At 39.6% G+C, this 22,219-nt stretch overlaps 1 protein-coding gene across 1 annotated transcript in view; it reads right to left on the reverse strand.

Moving 5' to 3' along the window:
- Positions 1-21,549, reverse strand: part of KDM5B (lysine demethylase 5B) — a 100,275-nt gene extending 78,726 nt beyond the window's left edge. Inside the window, exons 1-4 of the mRNA XM_060231078.1 lie at positions 21,113-21,549; positions 2,981-3,058; positions 1,680-1,802; positions 466-636 (exon numbers count right to left, since the gene is read on the reverse strand). Of these exons, the coding sequence (XP_060087061.1) occupies positions 466-636; positions 1,680-1,802; positions 2,981-3,058; positions 21,113-21,250 (510 nt within the window). The 5' untranslated portion in view covers positions 21,251-21,549. The remainder of the gene's footprint in view (positions 1-465; positions 637-1,679; positions 1,803-2,980; positions 3,059-21,112) is intronic.
- Positions 21,550-22,219: the final 670 nt, after the last annotated feature.

Below are 22,219 nucleotides of genomic sequence, written 5' to 3' on the forward strand. Positions count from 1 at the left end.
GTTGTGGCTGCACACTTCCTGTTAACTGCCTGCTCCCTTTTTGTGTGGAGCATAATAGAAGTTTTCCAGTTTTCAAACAAACTCTAGTCACCATGATATCCGAACAAAGGCAGATACATTTGTTAAAACTAACTCCATTTTGCAGAAGAACTTTCACACAGGTATCTTAAGCAACAGGGAATCTGAGAACTAGAAATCATCTATCATGCTCTGCATACAACAGAAAGGGGAGGAGCCAGGGCAGCATGTAGTCACAATCAAGCCACATTTGTGCCTATCACAGCATCCTAGAGCTTAACTGCATCTTGGCAAGACATCCAAATGCCACCTGTGTCTGCGTTCAGGGACTTCTTCAAAAATTTCCAAGGCTACTATCTACATGTGCTCTTTTGGGATTCCAATGCAGACCACCAAATTATCTGGGTAAAGTCAGTTAATAATCTAGACTGAATCAGCAAGACTCACCAGTAGGCTAGCTCCAGACTGGAATAAGTTGTAAGGATAAAGAATGCGCTCATAGTGGGCACGGATATGTGAACCCACTGCTTTGCCAGGAGCAAACCCCATCTTGGTAGCTATTCTGGTCCATTTTCTATCTTTACACACCACATCAAATCCACCTTCTTCTGCAACTAGCTGCAAAAGAAAAGTGTTGCACATCAAAACCTATGCATGTACAGGCTGTTTCTTATCAAAGTAACTTGAAAAGGAAAACTGCTTTGTTTCAGAATTCAAATGATGTTTAGTAGCTAGATGTTGTACATCCAGATAACCTTGTACCTTTAACTTGCTAATTTAGTATGCCTGTGACGTTTAAAAGTTTAGAACTGCTGAGTAAACAGCTAACGGGCTGTGAAGGGTTAATTCTTCACAGAGCCAGATAGCCCTGAGTGACAGGCTGTTCTAAGCAATCTGACTGGTTACCATCAGTAGAGCAGAGAAAGACTTGAACTGGATGCTGAGGAGGATTCAGTGTGATTTCAGCCCTAGCTGAGAAGAGTTGAATACTGACAGTTTCAGAATTCAGCCCTGACTGAAAGCAGTTTAACACTGACAAGATAACTAGGGGAAGTTGGCAAGTCAAGTAGACAGAACCCCCCATTCAGGGCAAAGAAATGGGATAAATCTTCTCATGATGGAAGAATTTCCTTACCTAGTCAAACAGCGATATAGCTCTGAAGAGTACAGAGATCCCTGGTCTGGTGTGGTTAGAAACTACCTTTAGAGACCTTAAGAGTCAGTTAAAAACTCAAAACAAGTACTGGTGTTTCACGAGAAATTGTTTGGGTACTAGAAAGAGTGGCCCAGCCTTCTGGAAACCAACAGAGTCAGAGAATACTCAAAGTGTACTAGAGTGTTTGGGAAAACACTGCAACAAAAAGCTCTCAACATAAAGATTTAAGTAACTGTGAACAGTTTAAGAAACTCTCATTAGCCTGAAACATAAGAACTGAAGTCTGTGCATGTACTGGTTTTACCTCAGAAATTTTCAACCTCTGATTTCACCTGACCTTTTCCCTCTGTGTTAAATAAAATATGTATGATTACTCCATCTACTCAAGTCCAGTTTATCTGGTTCCTAGAATGTGTGCCAACTCAAGGATTTCTCAAGACAAAAAAGTCTCTATATCACACAGAAAACAAGCATGTCTTCATCCCTAGACACCTGTGAGACTTACCCTATTAAGCTGGAACAAATCTAGAATCTTTCTTTCTACGTGTGGGATTTTCAGCGTGCATCCCTGAAGTTCCCAGAACTTTGCAATCTGGTCCAAAAAATTCAGTTTTACCCGGGTCTGGGCCTGTTAAAAGATAACATGGTGTATTATATAGCACATTTTAGGTATTGTTTTGAAATAGAACCTGAATATTCTCCAGTGTGATTTCTTCTATACTGATCAATGACTAATGAAGATGGCCTATGATTTTTCATGTCAGAACATTCATTGTACTGGACCATTTCACTGATGCAAGCAGCAGCATGAAGAATTTTCTTGTACACTATCTGAATAAGAATTTTTACAAAAACTTCTGACCATTTGACATAGATCTGAAACACAGTGCTATAATTCCTTTCAGCCTACCAGACCACAGCGAAGTGGAGGAGAAGCACAATATCCTCATTTCCTCAAGAAAAAGGAGGAAAGCAGATGTACAATTCAAATCCTACTGTGGTCAGCCCAGATGCCATTTTCTCTCATCCTACATACACATCTATCTATACACACATGTGCACAACAGAGATTTTAGCTATGCTGTCACACCCGAGGAAACCTTGGTAGCCAACCATAATTTATATTCACCACTAAGCCTGCTCTTCTCTAACAAAAGGAATAATCTTGATTGTGTCATCATGCTGAGTACAGCAGCATCTAGGGTTCCTCCAAAATCTAGCATGATTACAGGGACAAATCCTTCTTCCCAGCTCCAAAACTGGTCAGCACAAATTGTCACTGTTGTTCCAAGCCTCTCTGAGACTGGACTAGATCTGAGCAAATCCTCCATAACTATCTGCAGGCTCAGATTACCAAGATCAGACACTTCTTGCTGTTTTTCAATGCTCTAAAAATGCATCATGACCTTCCTACCCTTCTTTGTTTCTTCCCATACTTTCTGGAAAGCTTTTCACGTTTTTCAGGTGCCAGCATAATTTATCATTAGTATATTGTTTAAACCAATTTGGTTTCAATTTTTTTTAATTTTGGACAAAGCAATTTAAGATGGTGACAAAGGATCAGTCCATTAGCACTCTGCACAGCTGAACTGAGAGGCCAGTAGCTTCATGACTGTCACAGCCAATCAACCCTTCAGAAGAAACAGGGAGAGCCAGCTGCTCATATTCACTCTGAAATTTCTACATCTTCCTAAAATAGTATCACTATAGATTCACCATTCAAGGCATACATGTCTGTATAGAACCTAGAGTACTAATTTCAGCAAACCCCATTTAAAAATTATTTACTTTAGACTGCTAGATTACCTCCAATTCATTCAGTCTTTGGATTCGAGGAGTAAAGTGAAGTTTATCCACATCACATGCAAATGGAGGCTGCCAGTCCTAGGAGAAAAAAAGGGTGGAGAAGAGTCACCATCATACTATTCTTATAACGAAACCTGTCCTCAGATAATTGATGCACAAAATGTTTATTTTCATAGAGAACAAGTGCTACCAAAGAATCGTTACTTTAGCTGTCTCTGAACTTTCAGTCTTCAACAAGAACAAAGGCACTGTTCATCATTCTGAATGCAAAGTATTCCATTGTTCACAGAAGATCAGAAGCCCGTGTGTGTGCTAAGCCAGCTTTTTTTTTTTTAAGGACAGGAATTTGCAAGCTCCATATGAAATAAATGCATATACATTCACCAGATTTATTCAAATATTTTACTTGGCCCGCTTGAAACACAACACTTCTGGGCAAACTATCATGGCACCTATATCTTGGTTATGGCAGAGACATGAACGCTTCTAAAATCATCTTTTGTGTTTTAAATTTTGAGGTCAGAAATGGGGGGGGGGGGAATCATCTGGGAAAAAAACAGAACAAAAATTTTATCACACATTTTTCTTTCAGAATGAATGAAAAGCAGTACTTTAAAATTAGACCCTTTTGGACCTCAATTTGTGCCCATCTCTCATCCCTAACAGGTGTTATAATTCCTGACAACCCAGCAATTATACTTCTTAACCACTGGTCCGGAATTCAATTGTCATCCTCTAAGAAATCCTTGATTGTTAAACTTTTGACGGCTGCAAAAACAACGATAGCGCAGTCCTGGAAAAACCCAAACAAATTGTCACTAGATATTTGGTTTCTTAAAGTCTGGGAACACACTGTAATGGACAAAATTCAGGCAGCTATGGACTACAATGAACCCTACCAGGCCTACTCTAGGTATTTGGCAACTTGGCTCCCTATCTTGGAAAAACTTGATAGCGATCCGTTCTATATCAATTCCTATACTAAAAACAAAATGTATAAGGACTTTTTATTTTTATAGAGAATGTTGTAATAGTTAGGGGAGGGACGGTGGCTCAGTGGTAGGGGAGGGACGGCGGCTCAGTGGTAGAGCATCTGCTTGGGAAGCAGAAGGTCCCAGGTTCAATCCCTGGCATCTCCAAAAAAGGGTCCAGGCAAATAGGTGTGAAAAACCTCAGCTTGAGACCCTGGAGAGCCGCTGCCAGTCTGAGAAGACAATACTGACTTTGATAGAACAAGGGTCTGATTCAGTATAAGGCAGCTTCATATGTTCATATGTTCAATTATAGTTACATTATATTGCTTTACCTTTTCCCCTAATTTTATTTTATTTTATTGTCTTGTAATAATTTAAATATTAATATTTTAGGAGATTGTCTTGATTTTTATTTGTGTCTTTGTCAATTTTTTTTTAAAATTATGTTTATGATGATATTTTTGGTGGTATTATCTGTAAGTTTTCCAGTTTCACACTGATTGTAAGTTATATCTACGATATATTTCAATAAAACTGTTCAAACTTTAAAAAAATGTTGTTTTCAATTAAAATGAAAATATGTGAATGTACTAATGATACACAGCAATGTGTTTGATTTGATTACTTGACAAGTGTCATTTTTTTAAAAAAACATTATGCTGAAAAGCATTTTCAGAACTTCTAAACACCTTCAGGTTTTCATTGCAAAAGCACAACATGACAATCTGCCAAACCCACCAGCTCCTGCACAGAGTTGCCACGTCCCTCCTGGAAACTGGCAGGGAATGGGGAGCAGCAGGAAGGCCCATCCAACTACTGCAATGTGTCTATGTCACTGACCACATGGCTCAGGAGTAACACTACCAGCGTGATAGTCTTGTATTTGGGCAAAAACTCTATGGTAAATTTGGCTTCTACCATAGAGTTTTTGCCCAAATACCAGAAAGTTGCCCTGATGTCCCAAAAGTGATAGTGTCACTTCCGGTTCACATGGATAGTTACATCGAAACAGCAATGCATGTAGAAGGATCTTCCCTCCTTTTCTGGGGTAAGTTCCCACCTGTCCAGCTGAACAACAGCAGGTAGGTGGAACGTGATATCAGAGAATCCCCACTTCTACCATGGGTCTGGCAACCCTACTCCTAGCAACACACAGTAAACACAGTCCTCTTTCTCCACTTTTTCTCTTGCCTCACCTCAGGTTTTCCCATTTTCTCTAGTTAAAATTAAAACAATTAATGCATATTTGAGAACATAAAGGAACAAGTGACATAACCTTATTCTAGGTTGTGGAAACCTTCCATTTTCTGAAGTCATTTTGTTGTTCAAAATTAAAGCATAAAATAAAAAAAACATATACGGTATTTCAAACATGAATTCCAACTACAAAAGTAAGCCTGAATTATGTTACTATTCTTAATGATCTAATACAATGACAGGATAAAAAAATATAAATAAAAATGTCTAATTTTGTCAAACTTGTAGTGCCATTTTCTGCATACAACAAACTATACCAACCAGTATAAAGTCTGAACAGGCAGCCCTATTTGCTATATAGTAACATTACAGGAAAAAATATTTTCTTTTCCCCCAAAAATTATGGGTTTCCCTAATTCTGCATCATAATGCCAAGGTATACATATTGACTGAATTTCAACAAACTTCTAAAACCCATTTTGGAAGCCTGGAAATGAACTATGGGCTTATCACACTACCACAGGGGTCTACATCTTTTTTTTGAGCCTGTGGGCACCTCTGACACAGGATGGTGAGCACAGCCACAAAATGGCCACCACAGTTTACCTTCAGTCATACAGTGAAGATCCTTGTGCTGTGGAGGCAGCTGCTGCCAAAGCAACCTTTTTTAAAATCTACACAATCAATCATTCATTCATTCATTGACCTTTACTGGCATATTGACAATCAGAAATAAATAGAACATTGTACCGTAAAACAATAAGGTCAATATACAACCAATCAAATCTCCAATGGCCAGTCAGCAGCCTTGCTGGGAAAAGCCCCACATGGCCTTACATACTTTCTAAAAACATCTGGCGGGCACCAAGAAAGGTGTTGGCCAGAACCATAGTACCCAAGGCCATGTTGGGGACCCCTTACACTATAAGTGTACTTCCTCTCCTTTTGCTCAGTTTTCTTTTCAGTTTATTGTATAGCACTAATCAGTTTACTAGGACATCCAACTTGGCAAGGTTTGGTTAGTAACTGCCCTCCAAAATAATTCCTACAACCAAAATAATTCCTACAATCTGAAGTGAATTCCTGACCTGGAAAGCAAGCAGTAACCATAATTGGCTAATTTGTACATCAGTACATAAAGTTACAGTTAAAACAGGAAACTGAAAGAGAGGACCACAAGTAAAAAAACCCAAAGGGATCATAAGCCTGCTATTCACTGGTCACATGAATTAAACTAATGTTACTGACCCCGGATAATTTAATCATCTTTAGGTTTATTACAATGTTGATGTCTTTTATTTTCATCTATTTTACCTTTTTATTTTCCCAACTTACAGAAAGTAGGCCTATCCTGGTAACCATAGCAGCTTGCAGCTCCTCTTCATCACTCCTTTTCCATTCCTCCATACGCAACTGCTGGAGTGACCTTCGGTCAGTAATAACTCTCTCAGAGCTGTTCTGCTCAAGAGTAGTTCTGGGAGAGCTCTCTCCGCCCCACCCACCTCAAAGGATATCTGTTGTGGGGAGGGGAAGGGAAAGGAAATTGAAGCCACTCTGAGACTCCTTTGGGTAGTTAAGGCTTAGGGTTAAATCCAATCTCCTCTTCTTTTAAGGATATTTAAATTACTGCTTTAATAACATGAAAGTCAGTAAGACTTCTTATATTTCATGAACATACCGAAAAGCATGTCTTGTTGAATCCTAGCCTACACAAGCACAGTAGCACTCACAGAATGGAACTTTCAGACCTCCCTCTCCCGCTGCAGCCTTCCATGCCACCTTATGCCCCCATGGATTAGTGGATCCCTGGAAACTGCATGGAAGAAATGGGGTGGGGTGGTGGGCTAATGAAGAAGGGAGGAATCTGCAAAAATTGCCTGCCTTCCTGCCTAGCCAAGATCTATGTCTATTAACTTTTGTAATAAGATGTATACTAAAATAGTAAAAAACACAGGTGAAGTGAAAAATGGTCATATAATACATACAGTCATCCACGTCCACAATTTTCAAAATGTCCATAACTCCAAGGATGAATTTCAAACTATACTAACACATTATTCTTCCTTCTCTTAAAATACTCATGGGCTTATTTCACAGTGCTTGCATTGAGTACACTTGGACTGCTCACAAAAAGTTTTAAAGTATTTTGAGGAAAAAGTTCCATGTTCTGAAGATCCTCTTAAATTAAATTTTCTTCAATATTTGTATGAGGTGCAAAAATATTCCCTTGATTCTTAGTAAATATCCCCAAAGAACTTTGGACACAGCAGAACTATATGTCAGGGCCTGACAAATTCTAGCTGCCAGGTTGCCATGATGCCAAGATATTTAATTGTGGTGTCTAGTATTTTTGTTGTAGCAATAATTACAAAATATAGCCATAATGCTGAAGGCTGAAATAGGAGTGTGACCCCTAAATGCTTAGGTTGGCTACTAGAACCATATGTCATGGCTTGCATGAGTTGGATATAGTATTAAATATCACAATATTCTACAACTGATAATCAGCAAATTGATGAAAAGTTTAATTCCCTTTCCTCATGGAGGATACAATTGTAGACATGTTGCCAAAAACCACACCATGAATGGTTATAGTTAAAGTTTTCTACTGCCATGCCCAATTCCTAATTCCTTAACTACACTGGCATGCCTAATTCCTTAACTACTGAAGGCACAGATTTGACTCTGCATCCTGGCACCTTGACAGCTCTAGAGCTCTGAAAATGCAGGAAGCTCCTGTTGTCAACAATGGAAAGTCAAGTGTGGATATTTATTTTTCCAGTCCTATGACAGTTCCCCAGATGGCTCTGGATATCCCACACATTTGTCACTTTTCCTTGGTGACTAATTTCACTCTGATACGAGCCAGTTTTTTTCTCTCTTCACCAAAGAAGTTTGGGTTTGATTTTTCATCTGTTAGTACAGTTGCTCTGCAATTCAAACAAGCTTCTGAATGGACCAGTCATCTATAAGAGTCTTCATTTTCATCAGAATTTCCAAGCAAAAATAACTGCTACACAAACAGTAACAAAACAGTAATAAAAATAATAAATGCAGAAGTGCATACTTGTCATGGAAAGCCATAAGTATGCAGTTAAAATTATGAAAAGTTTGAAGAAAACACATATAAATTACATCTGATTGCAAGCTTACATGATTTACTCTATACTACAGTCAACTCCAAAGAACCCATAGCTATTATTTATTTATACCATCAATGAGAGAAAGGCAGAGACATCACAGTTTTCACCATACTCTGACTACTAGGAAAATTGCTAAATAAGCTGACTTTTAAATATATCATAGATCTCAGACTCTTCTGCCCTGGATTCTTCCTATGCCAAAGAAATACATAATGTCTTGACCCATACTTGTCTTGCCACAACAAAGAGGGAAGGAAGCTTGACTTCTCTTCTTTCTCCAAATCAGCAAGTACATTGTTTAATTTGAGCTTGTTTGAAAAAACATATTTCAGGCTTGTGGGATGTATTTTTTCTTTTGCCAGAGCTGAGGAATTTAGCAGCAGGCTACAGCTGCAAAATGTTTCTTCTAGGAGTCAAAGTCAGCCAGTAATATCTGTAGAAGTATACATGTTTATTGGGGATGCTCTACATCAGGATTCAAACTTTGAATTCTAAAAAAATGCTATGCAAACTTATGGTCACAGACAGCCAATTATACTACTAGGTATATAGGAATCATCTCAGTAGTTTACTGCTTGGCAAAGGTCTATTAAATAATATAAAGCAAATAATATATTTCTTTTTAAGAAATAGCCTTGATAAACACTTTTTGCCCGTCAGAAACAATTATCAGGAAGTTGGAAGGGTCAAGATGAGTACCACTTGCTAGGACAGAACTACTCTTATACTAATAAAAACATTCCTCCAACTCCATGTTTACCTCTTTGTCTTTTAGCACTAATGCAAAGGTGAGAACAGGCATTTGGATGGGAGAACTGGTAGGTAGAGGGTACGTGCTTAATCCTTCTCAGCCTCCCAGCCCTTCAGAGCAATCCCAGCGGCTTTCTTCTGTTCCTGAACTTACCAGCCAGTTCTAAACTCAGATGAGAAAAAGGTCAAGACGAGAGACATAGTTATGGGGAATATTAGGCAGGTAAGCAACCCTCTTCAGCCAATTCTCCTACACAAATCTCCCCCAACAACCCACATCAGCATTTGGGAAAAACACCTACCAACATAATCTAGCTCCATTAGGGATGCCAGCCTCTGGGTGGGATCTGGGAATCTCCCAAAATTACAGCTTATCTCCAGGCTACAGAGATCAGTTTGTCTGGGGAAAAAGTATGCTATTAGAGGACAGACTCTATGGCATTCTACCCCATTGAAGTCCCTGTTCTCTCAGGTGCAATCCCCAAAACTCCAGGAGTTTCTCAACTTGGACCTGGCAATTCTACGTTTAATTTTCAGAATACCATATCCCACCCCTTTTATTCCTGGATGTAGAAAGTCCTCATGATCTCACATGGGACAAAACCAATCACATTTTAATTTGAGTCCAGCGGCACCTTTAAGACCAACAATATTTTAATAATTATCCAGTAGGTTAATTAATATGCAGAAGAAAACAGAGTGATAAGTAGAGAAGCAACTTGGTGAAACACAATCAGCACAATTAGGCTTTGTCATCATCCAAAAGATGACCAAGGAAGAAATTAGTTGGATACTTTTACATTCAAGATGGCTGCACTGGCTGGCATTCTGTTCTCCCCCCCACCCCTGTCTCTCTCTCACACAGAGAACTGCAGTCTAGGAAGAAACGTATTAGCTGCTCTTCCAACCAGTATGAAAATTCATCTAGTCCCAACAAAAACTGAAGAAAGTGAGTGCAAACTTTTGTCCCTAAGGATTAAACTAGATTTTATTTCATCAAACAAAAGGTTCCAGTCCATTTGGGGTGGAATGGTAGGAATGGAAGACTGCTTAGACCTCCTACATGTGTCACATACTCATCTTCCCCCTAGCTGTACTCATCTGGTTTCAGGTAGGAAAATATAATAATTGTAGGGGAGAGTGAGCAGGTGAGGGAAAGATTATCAGACACCACTGATTTTCCCTTGTAAATGCCAGAACAACTTCCACTATGTTCTAAGGGAAAACTAGATTAGGAAATCTCTCAATTCCTTTGCAATAGTTAGTTTAACTCCATGAACCATGCAATGTATGACATCTTCTATGTGGAAACTATTCCTGAACACATATATACATGGTCAACGTATATTTGCACAACGTACACATACGATTATGTACATGGTTTCCCAGTACAGATGTTATATCCAAGCAGGAAGTAACAGTGATATAAAGACATTGTACCAGTTGCATCTGCCTATTAATTTACTTCCTATTTCCTTTTGCTGGTATATTCCTGAAATCTCTTTAATGAAACAAGCTTTCCAGCTTTACAATCAAAATACAAGCACTATTTTCTCCACCCCATCAGAAAACACCCTTGCTGCATACAGATAACCCACAGAAGTTAGTGAATGTGACCTCCAAGATAAGCAGCAAGAACATGTTCATGCTCTGCTCAATATAAATGATACACAAGGATGAAAGAGAATTAATTCTTGCAATATTTTTAAGAGATACATGAAACAAGGAGACCGGCACATGCTGTAATTGTCTTAGGGGTTGGGGAACTCTGAAAACTGGCTACAAGAAGCCACATAACACAGCAACAACCTTGTTCTTGTACAATACCTTGTTTCACCACTGTAAATCACCTACTGTATAAATCGATACTTCAAACATATTTCTCTGTCAAGCACTGCTCTCTATATAAATCTTTTTAAAGTCTACTCTTTATAAAACAAATGACAGAAATATTACAGGGCTGTATTTGATCCACTGCTTCATAACCAGCTCTACAGCCTTGGAATTTAAGGTGTGGTCATCAACCTTCTTAATTTCTGCAGCACACTGACTGTAGGCTGAACAAAATGCCTCAGGTGCATTCACTTGTTCTCCATCTGGTTCAGCACACAATAGGCATGCCTCAACATGCAACAGTCCACAAACAACATCAGGATGGTTTCTGAAAACTGCATGATATAATAAATAATTCTTACATTGTCACACATAATTTTAGACCAGAAATAACCAGAATCATCATTTACATGCCAGTTTAAGGATTCAAAAAGACACATCCACTTCCCAAAGCAGCAGTTTACAAAAGGAAAATGCTGAAACTTGTTATTTTCAATCCAGGTATCCAGTTGAAATGGCTAGAATGAAGTAGAAGAACTCTACCAAACAAACTAACATTTCATGAACACAAGTATATATATTTTCATCAGTCAGTCTGCTTATTCCCTCTTCCATTTTACTCAACTAAATTACCCCAATCACGCCTAAAGCACCAATCATTTCAACCAGCTTTGCTATGGCAAGATCTACCATCTCTTTTCTGACAAAGGGGCCATCTTTGACAGCACTGAGACAAAAATTGAATTAGAACAGCCTTCTTTTCATTCAAGAAAAACAATACCTGTTGAATTTCTTGCTTGCCACATAGCTGTTAAACACCTGATGCACCTGTCAGGAAAAGATGGCTCTTAGTAAAACTTTTGATCATCCTTGACATCACATAGTAATGATATAACACTTTCTTCTACATTGCTGTATGACTGACACACCAGCAACATTAAGAAATAATGATTAACTACAGTTCATTATTACATCTGAATACAGTCACTATCTAGGACAGCAGCAATACACTCATTACGGGCTGTGGAATACTGGGCACTGATATATTTTTGATGTTATTAGTTCTTACCCTGTCTGCTGCCTTCAGTATGGTTGATCATATGCTGCTCCTGAAGGATTTAAAGTGTGATGTGGAAACTGAAGAGTGGCCAAGGTTGTCCAAGTTTTCTTTTAACCAACCAAATACATTTTTAATCAACCATATACAGTAAGTTGTAAGTGATAAGGAATCAATAGTATGGGATTTGGTATGGAGTTTGCTACAGGAGTCACTACTCTCTCCCACGCTACAGTAACCTAAAAGGACTATTGTGGAGCCCTACAAATCCCAGGCACGAAATCATCCTACTGCCTATAAATGACATCATAGTCTCTGGTGTTTTCAACAAATGTATGGGAAATGTAGTCAACCTGCAGCTCACTTACAGTGGTCCCATAATGCTTTCAATGGAAGAGTTTGGCATTGCTTGCCTCTGTGGAGCAATCCTGGATTTCCTTGGTGGTTTCCCATCCAAATACTAGCCAACCCTGCTTAGCAGCCAAGATCTGTCAAGATCAGGCTAACATAGGCCATTCAGGTCAATAAATACAAACCTTTAATCTCTTATATCAGGGGTGGCCAACGGTAGCTCTCCATATGTTTTTTGCCTACAACTCCCATCAGCCCCAGCCATTGGCTATGCCAGCTGGGGCTGATGGGAGTTGTAGGCAAAAAACATATGGAGAGCTACCGTTGGCCACTCGTCTTATAGCCTCTTAGCTTAGCTGCTGTTGCTGCCAACAGCTCTCATTTATTCCCCTCCCCTTTCCCCAGCTGCAACTGAAGAGGGGCTGGGCTAGCTTTGAAAAGCTCTACCATATCCTGAGTATTAGGAATAGCTATTCACAGCATGAGAAGCCATAATGTAACATTCACATTATATTAATGCACATCACATAGTAGAACCTAGAGCCGCATGAAGAGGTGTCTTTCTTGAGAATAGACTCACTGAGATTCTAGCAACCAACTGGGCATAGCTGTCGATTTACTTCTGGACCTTCCTTTTCTTTTCAAATGTCTACAGTTCTTTTTTAAAAATATATGTCTTGTATCTGAGTTAAGGATTAACATTTTGGTTGTTAAAGTAAGAAAACCTGAAGACTGAAAAACAAGCCTGGTTCCTATATTCTGGACTGCAACTTAGAACCAAAGAAAGTTTGTCAAGGCTCAGACAATTATAATGTGCTTTACATAGGCCTACTCTTTAAAACTTCTCAGAAACTGCAGTCAGTACAAACATAGCAGCTCATTTATTATCAGGGGCCAGCCATTGGGAACATGTTACTCCATTTTATAATGTCTTACTTCAGGGTAGTGGTGTTCACCATTAAAGCCAGTCAGGGCCTTGGGCCCAAACAGTATTGCTTCCATTATGAGCTCTGCAACAACACTGCACAGCAATATTTTTGGTTATCTCCTCACTCTACTAAGGAGCAATCAACTGCTGACCATTTGTGGCCTTTAAAAAAAATAGGTGCCCCTCTTAGGAATGACCTTCTAGAAGAGCTGATGGGGAGCTGATAGTATTTCATTAAGACTGAAAAACTAGGCTCTATAAAAGAGTCCTTGGGGTCCCTTAATTTTAGATAAGACCTAGAGGTTTATGATAACGGTTTGTTTGTCAAGAGGGCATCACTATTTTTGCTAGCTATTTTTTAGGACTCTGTTTTAATGTTTGTGCTAGTATATGATACATCGTTTTTATCTTTGTTATCTACCTTGGGTCCTCAATACTGGGAATAAAGCAGGACTACAAACATTTCAACCCTCAGATGGAGAGCACAGACTACACTGATTGCCTCAGATCTAAGAAGCTAAGGAGGGCTAGCCCTGGTTAGTATTTTGGTGGGAGACCTCCAACAAATACCAGGATTGTGAAGGGAGGCAGGCAATGGCAAACCACCTTTGAACAGCTATTGCTTCGAAAACCCTATGGGGTCACTGTGTCATCTATGACTGGACAGGGAGGAAAGTTTCAAATAAATAATGAATTCAAGGCCCAGGAATCTCATACTATATTATCTGTATTTTATTTACAACCTATGGGCTAAATTTGTTGAAATGAATAAAGGCATTTAAGGTTTAATTTCTTATCAAGGTACACAGATCAATCTACAGTTAAGAATAAAATGTGTTGTCTATTCCACTATTATAGTTAGGGAAAGACTGCTCACAGCAAAGTACTGCTCCATGACAAAACACCCTGGAAAAAAGGATACTAATTTTATGAACTAAGATTATCTCTCTCTTTTTTTACTTTATTGCTGCAGCTGTACTAAAGAAGTTTTTCATCAATGTACCAATGAGAGAAGATTTAATTTGCTATGTCTCTAATGAAAATTATTTCGATTCAGTCTCCCTCCTTCAGCTTATTGCTCCTGAAACAGAAAGAGGCTACTTGAAAAGTGGATAGTTTCCACACTCAGTCCTTTTCTAATAGAAGGGGGTTTTTTTAATTTAAAAAGCAGTCCTTAATCTTGAATATACTTTCTCCTATGAACTGTAGAAGTTGGATCTTTTCCTCTAACAGACCCCTAGAATGATTTTATACAATACTAATTTCAAAAATAAAGTTTATCCTTGCAGCTGAATATAAAGACATGAATTTAAAAATGCAGGTTACAGAGTGATCTATGAAAATATTACTTGGGCGCAAACACATATAATTCTGCAAAAACAAACACAATATAAGACTCCATAGAAAAGCCTGTGGAAGGAGTTGACAAAGATTTTTCCCTGCCCTTCCCTCCTGCAGCAATTTATAGGTCTCAGAAATCCTTTCTTGAAGATTAGGGAACCCTCATGAACAAAATAGTGAGGAAGAGGAATCAACTGCCTATCCTGATGGACAAGGAAGGAGGAGGCAATTTTACCTGATTCCAGCTCCTTACTGTAGCCCAACACCATGGGGTATTTTGTTCATGACGGCCTCTCAGCCTTAGAGGAAATATTTGGACAAAAAAAAAAAGGCTGTTTGGGAAAGGGAAATACCTGCCCCACCAATTCCCTCCAATAGCTTTTCCATGGGATCCTATAGTATGTATTATGCAACGTGACTCCTGGACATTAAGATGCAAGCTGCAGTCCAATTACACTAAATTTAAACCAATTTTGTGCCAAGATTTCAACAATACTAAAATGATTTAAATTCAAATGTTGATGGGTTCTGTCTGGTGTATTAGGTATACACCCTTAATGTGACTGGGTAAAAAAAAAAGGCTTCGCCCACCATTCAGTTCTGTTGTTCATTTTGGAAATAGTACATTCCAGGGAAAGATGCTGACCATCAATATACATATTACTATTATTCCGGTATAATGTAGAAGAAATCTAATCTTTCTTGGCATAAAATATATAAATTAGGTACAGGAACTAAATTCAGGCAATCCTCAAACATGTCACGGACTAGCATTCTCCTCTCTTCCTCTCCACATCCACTGTTCCCTTTCCAATTTGCCACAACAGCACCAAGTTTTGTAGAATTAGAATTTGATATCTGAACAGCGTCAACATGAAGTTGAGATCCCCTACGTATCTAAGCAGAATGCTGCACAGAAAGTTGGATATGGTAGTTTAATTCCCCAGACATAAATGAGACAGATAAAGAGCAGAAGCTACTTTAATGCTTGGAGATTTCAATAAGAAAGTTTTGAAACTCAGAGAAAAGTTCTGAATCTGCTTTCTGCTTCGGAATTAAAATGGGGTGCTTTAGTTTACCCATCTTCTAAGAAAAATATTGTGTTCATATATATACTATGAGGTGATGGCTGTGTGATTATTAGGCAGAGGTCTCCAAAATCTTTGAGTCTGTGGGCACCTCGGGACTCCTGATACAGTGTGGTGAGTGCAGCCACAAAATGGCTGCCACGGCTTATCTTCAATCTCACAGTGAAGATCCTTGTGCTGTTGTGGCAGATGCTACCAAAGGAACACTTTTTAAAAATCTACATAACCAACCATATCCCCAGTGGCAAGCGAGCAGATGTTCTGGGAAAAGTCCCATCCACTTTCACCCTGGTAGGCGCCAGGAAAGGTGCTGGCAGGTCCCATGGCACACATTCACTCTTAATGAAAGTGCCAGCCATTGGGGACTCCTATTATTAGTATTTATTTAGAAAAATGATACATGGTTATCTTCAAACCATTTAATTAGTTTGCATTCTGAGAATAGTGGTTCTAAGTATCTTCTCATTAAAAGTGCTCATGCGTTTAACACAAAGCACAGTAACTAATCCAGTATATGCTGGTAACATATGCACTTTTATCACAACATACACAATTTTACCTTAAGCCTAAAGCAAATAATATTCTTCTGATACAAAGCAGAAAAAATTAATAGGAATGTAATTCACTAATCTCAGTTGGAATATGATGTTAAAGTTTATAAGAAAAAAGTATCACCCTACAACAATGAGTGCTCCCTCTCTTCTACAGGAGAGGCCCTTTTGGTTTACATACAGACCATGGAAACAAAGGAACAGCTATTTGTATCTCGAGCTTTTTAGCCAGAAAGGTTGTTTGTCCAAAAGTGCATGCTTTCTTGCATCAATGCTGTAACAGATCCAGGTGGGCAGCCATGTTGGTCTGAAGCAATAGAACAAAGTAGGAGTCCAGTAGCACCTTTAAGACCAACTAAGTTTTATTCAGAATGTAAGCTTTTGTATGCATGCATACTTTTAAAAATAATGAGTGAAATTTTGTGCTGTTACATATTGTGTTTGATAACAGGTGAGATTATCAAACTGATATATATAGGATTTTTCAAACCTAGTTTTTTCTGGTGCAAAATTACATGTAGTTAAGTTACTCTGATTTCAATACAATTCAAGTGTTTGCAGCCATCAGCCAATCCTATACAGAGACAGATGTGCTGGAGTTCACTGAAATCATTGGATTTAAACAAGTCTAGCTAGGCAGTGTACCTGGCTGTATTCTAGCTTGCAGGCCTAAAAGATTAAGTATTTTGACAGAAGTGCAAAAAAGGTTTTCAGTTACAATGCTGATGAGATCTGTTGCCCAAGCTCCTTTTTAAGCTCCAGATGCCTAACTTTCTGCAGCAACAAATAGTGACTTATGCTATCTACCTCCCATTAAATATCACAGGCATTCTATTTTCTACATTATTGATATGTGGTCTGCCTTAACTGGTCTCAATTGTAGTTCTAGATCAGGGGTGTTGAACTCATTTGTTATTAGAGATGGATTTAACATAAATGAGACCTTGTTGGGCCAGGCCATGTCAGGTTGGGCCGAGCCATGTGTGTACCTATTTAAGATGAGGAAGCAAAGATATAAATTTTATAAAGAAGACAGACAAACACAAATATATATATACATAAACTTAAAACATGCTGAAAACGTTAGCACTCATTGGTCTTAAAGATGCTTTCTTTTTATTTCCTGGGCAATGGAAGCTCTGGCTCTTTCCTTCCTTCCCCAGGGGAATGGAGGGAGGAGCCTCAGCCAATAGAAGGAAAAGAGGCTTGGCTTAGTAGCTCTGCTGTACAGATGAGAGAGCCTGGCAAAGCAAGCTCTCCCCCCCCCTTCCTCCCCAAGTGAGGAGCCTCAGCCAATGGAGAAAATTGAGGTTTTGATCTGTAGCTCCTGTGTGATTGAGCAAGCCTTGCAAAGCAAGTTGAGAAGCAGAAAGAAGCAAGATATAGGGAGAAGGAAGCTGATGACAGCCAGTTGCTCAAGGGCCTGATAGGAGCTCTCCGGGGGCCTAATTCGGCCCCCAAACTGCATGTTTGACACCCCTGTGATAATCAGTCCTTTCAAAATATTTTCACATTAAAATAGTGAAATCTTTCCAGCCATATAACATAGATTGATTTGTATAAAGAAATGAGGAAAGTGCAATGGCTGTGCAAAATTGTTTATTCCTGGTTTACAACAATACTAATTGTAATTTCTTGTAAATTCACACAACAGGTTTTTCCATTAGATTACCTCATTTTAAACACAGGAGTTCCCAATAGTTGCCATTTCTAGTATACAGAGAAGCACAAAGTTCCCTTTCAAAATTGTGTTTGATTGTAACTTATACCAGTTTGAGTTTTTTGTGTGAAAGGAAGAGTAAAAACGTTTTAAATTTAAAAATACCAGGACACAACTTTAGCATTATGGACTGGAGTAAGATTATTATAAATTCATGTCACTCCTCTCTTGTAAACTCCTCTAAGCAGCTGGTACAAAACAGATATACTTACTTTACCTCTATAAAACTGGAAGCAAGAAACCTAACATGCTATCAGAAATGCAGTTATTTCTAGCACTGGCTATCAAACCTCCATGCAAAATTTGTGGACCCTGGCTCAAAAATTATTTTTGCTTCAGTGCCACAAGCAAAAATCCAGTAATGAATCCATTAGGGCAGAGATGGCCAATTTTCATTTCTCAAGGCCCCCCTTACTATTTACTAGTATGTAAAAATACTTTTGGTCCATAATCTGACATATCATATATGACCATAATAAAACTGATGTATGAAGCATGCATGCTCAGACAGCATAACACATATTTGGACCTGGAGCACAAATATCCTTTCAGAAAGACTTCCTCAATAGAAAGACCGCCTTCAAGCCTTTATCTTTTGAAAATGCATAAGAATGTAGCAATACAATAAAATGCACCCCAGATATCATTATTTATCTTTCTATCAAGTAAAACTGTGATAAGATTGTTAACTACCATGCCTTCACTGAAATTTGGCAGCATTATTAAGGGCCAAATTATCTCACAGAACACTAGTTGGCCAGGCCAACATTTTACAAGTACATACGTGAGGCATCTGTTCAAAGGTGCTGAAAACAAAAATTGATCATAAACACCTTAGTCAGGATGAATTTATGAACAAAGGGATTAAAATGGATATTATGCGAACAGGTCCATTGCGCAGTCTTTCAGTCCAGAGGTTTTACCTGGTTCACCAACAAACTTTTATCCATACCCAAACGTACAGTTAAGATAAAGTTGTAGATACTGGAAGATATTTAAAAGGCAGTGTGAGCATATAAACTAGTTACACTTTTTAAATCAAAAGCTTCCAATTCACTCTCAATGAAAGTGCCAGCCAAACACTGCTTCCACCTTACTGAAATAAGTGGGTCTGCACAGAAACAAAGGTCAGTAGGTTTCCACCAGAAGAATAAGGCAAGTTCCTATACCACTTTCTTCAGTTAAGTATCAGTGATTGTTCCAATAAATATTAGAAGACATACTGACGTGTTTCTGAATGTAAAGAATGGCTAGGATTAAAGTTTCATTGTAGAAGTCATAAAAATGTATCTTTATACTCAACCTAATTAAACCCTTTCAATGGCCTATTTCAATTATTGCTCACTATAAGCAACTAGAAGCCACATTTATCATTAGCTCTCCCTAAATGAAGAGCGCTATAACTAGAAATAAAGGAACCATGCATCCCCTTTTAACAAGCAAATCTTTGTTTCATCAAATCCCTCCTCATCCACATAGTTTATGCAGGTAGAAATAACCGTGTTAATAAAATTACAACAAATCACACTGAAAAACAATAAAACAATAACTGAAAAAAGTTTCTGTTTCAAAATTATCTTTTTGCAGCCCACAAAACTGTCTGTTTATACTTCTAATAATGAAGACTTATCACCCTTCCCAATATGTATTGCACTCTAAAATGGTGGCCATGTCTGCCTAGGATTTTGAAAAAAAGCTCTCTCAAAACTCTAATGTTTATATTTATATATTCTCAACTTTAGCATACTGGTACCTGTATTAAATTTAATCCAGCTGATCCCATAGAATGACCAAAGCAAAGATTTTATGGATATATAAAATGGAGAAATAAGGAAATCTACAGCCTTAGCTTAGCCACAATGCCAACATGGAGGGCAACACCCAAGCAGCTGTCTCACTTAGGTCTTTACACAGCCACGGCTGTACACTATTTCTGTGGAAAGTAACAGCCAGCTGCCCATAATGTGACAAAACTTAAAACTTTTGTTGGATGAAAAACCTGAGCCAAATGCTTATCTACTTTGAAAGCGTCCAGCTCTGTTCAAAGATAAACCATGACAATGGCTGCCTCTTCTAAGCAGTAAAAGAATTCTCTCCAAATACTTTTTACTGCACAACTTTACAGATTAAAAAAAAAACCACTTAAAAGTGAATCGTGTATGCTCTGCTCTTCATCAGTTTCCTACAAGGTTAAAAACAAACCCCCCTCACATCCTAATTAATTGCTAGTCAATTTCTGAGCTTGTAAAGTTTATTTAAATTTTTAAACTAACTCCCATGATGCCTAACTGAATCTTGTTCCCACAGAGAAACAAAAGCCTCTACTCCTCTACTGAAGCTATGCTCACCCTGCTACCCTCAGACAAGTCATTTTTAAAGAAGGCACTTTTGAAATAAAGGGAAACAACCTCCGTTTGGTGTGGAGCTTATAATGTGCCTCATTGTGTGCGCGCCTATGCGTGCTCTAGTCTCTCAGGCTCCAAAAGGCTGGCTAGGCACATAGAGCAACTTTATTCGGGGCGGGGGGAGGGGGGTAGAGAAAGAAGAATAGAGTTTTCCGAGTTGAAAGAGAAGACAGGGGCCAAAGTGGAAGAGATGGGGGGGGCGCGCTCAACGGCAGCCATATTAGAGCGGGTCTCCCTCGGGGAACCAAGCCTCCAAGTCTGTTTGGGTTGAACAAACAGACGGGGGCCATTCGACACCCGCCGCCCCACAGCTTCATATCTGTGAGAAAGGGGGCTTCTGGGCACCAACAGAAGGCCAAACGGAGATGGGATGCCAGTTAGAACGCGAGGCTCCCCAAGGACAAGGGTCGTGTTCCCCGGACCCCACAGCCTTCCCCCCCCCCTCCACCACCACTGGGACCTCTGGCTATCAAGAGGCACACAAGTTCGAAGGAGCTCCCTTTTTTCTGCCCCACGAGAAGGTGTGTGGGCGGGCTTTTTTTGGGGGGGGGGAGGTTTCCATTTGAGATGGGGGGAGGCCTGTAAAAGTTTCCGAGTGGGATATGTACGGGGATGCCTCAGCCTGCGCTCAGGGGTCTTGGGGAAGGGGGAGTCCGTGTGGTCTCGAAGGAAGTGTGCCGGGAGATCTTGCAGGAGGGGTGGCGTCCTTGCCCCCCAGGCCGCCTTCCCCTAGGGCCAGGGGGGTAGGAAATAGGTCGGGGCTATCCCGCAGGTCGCCGCCGAGGCTCACTCACCGGCGGCGGCCGCACCTTGCAGATCCCTGTCTGCTCGGCTATGGGCCGGATCTTGTGGATAAAGGCGAAGGGGTCAGCGAACTCTTCCCAGCTAGGCTCGAAAACGGGGCACTCGGGCGGCGGCAGGAACTCGGCCATGGCCAGCCTGGATCACCGGCAGGACGGGCAGCTCCAGAGCAAGGCAACCGTTCCGAACAATCCCCAACAGCCAAAGCGACGCTGAGCTCAGCTAGAAGCCACTGTATGCCTCCGCAAGAGCAAGGAGCGGAGGAGGGGGGGAGAAAAAAAAGAGTCCGTGGAGGAGGCCCGGCCCTCTGGGAAGTGCCTCTCTCCTTCTTTCTTAGGGGCGTCCGTTCGCACACACCACAGAGAATGCCCTCATTCCCTACCCGACCCCTTTGTTTGGGGGGCTCGTGGGCGCCAGCTGTCTTCAGAAAAAGAAGCAGCTCATATAAAACGTGCTCATGATATAAGAAGCCTCCCTCCACTTGGGGATTATAGGACACACATGCCTTAAAAGTAATGCGTTGTAGCTTCAGAAGCAAAAGCTTCTCAAGGCCTTGTAACCATGACAGGCCTGGGCCAATTTGAGCTTCCCTTGAATTGACTCACATCCGTTTAGATTTTTCTTTGACACAGGGGAGGACAGCCTACTTGCTCTGCAAGACCTCCTTGCTGACTTTCCCTGAATAGTTGCTACGATATGTTAACAGCCTCCAAAAGCCTGGCAATCCTGAGTGAGAAGCAGAAAATATAACCATAATTGCTCACTCCTTGCATAATAAATAATAATAGACTGACCAATATTTTCCAGCATTTCCTGCTTTATATGTGGGGAGTCCATTCTTCATGAGATGCCACCCAAACGTGGAAAAATATTAAGACATTTCCTTGGAAGTAAACTCCATCGATTGTAATTGAGTCAGTTTTACTTCCATGTCAATACCTATCCTTTATATAACTGTCAATAATTTTTGAATAGATCTTCTTGATTCCAGATAAGTTAAAAAAAAATCCATAAAACAAGATATCAATGCTGTTTTCACATTGATACCACATTTGAAGTGTGATTTGGTTTAGATATGCTTTTGTAGACAATAGGAAGCC

The sequence above is a fragment of the Heteronotia binoei genome, chromosome 2 (genome assembly GCF_032191835.1).
Source record: "Heteronotia binoei isolate CCM8104 ecotype False Entrance Well chromosome 2, APGP_CSIRO_Hbin_v1, whole genome shotgun sequence".
NCBI classification, from domain to species: domain Eukaryota; kingdom Metazoa; phylum Chordata; class Lepidosauria; order Squamata; family Gekkonidae; genus Heteronotia; species Heteronotia binoei.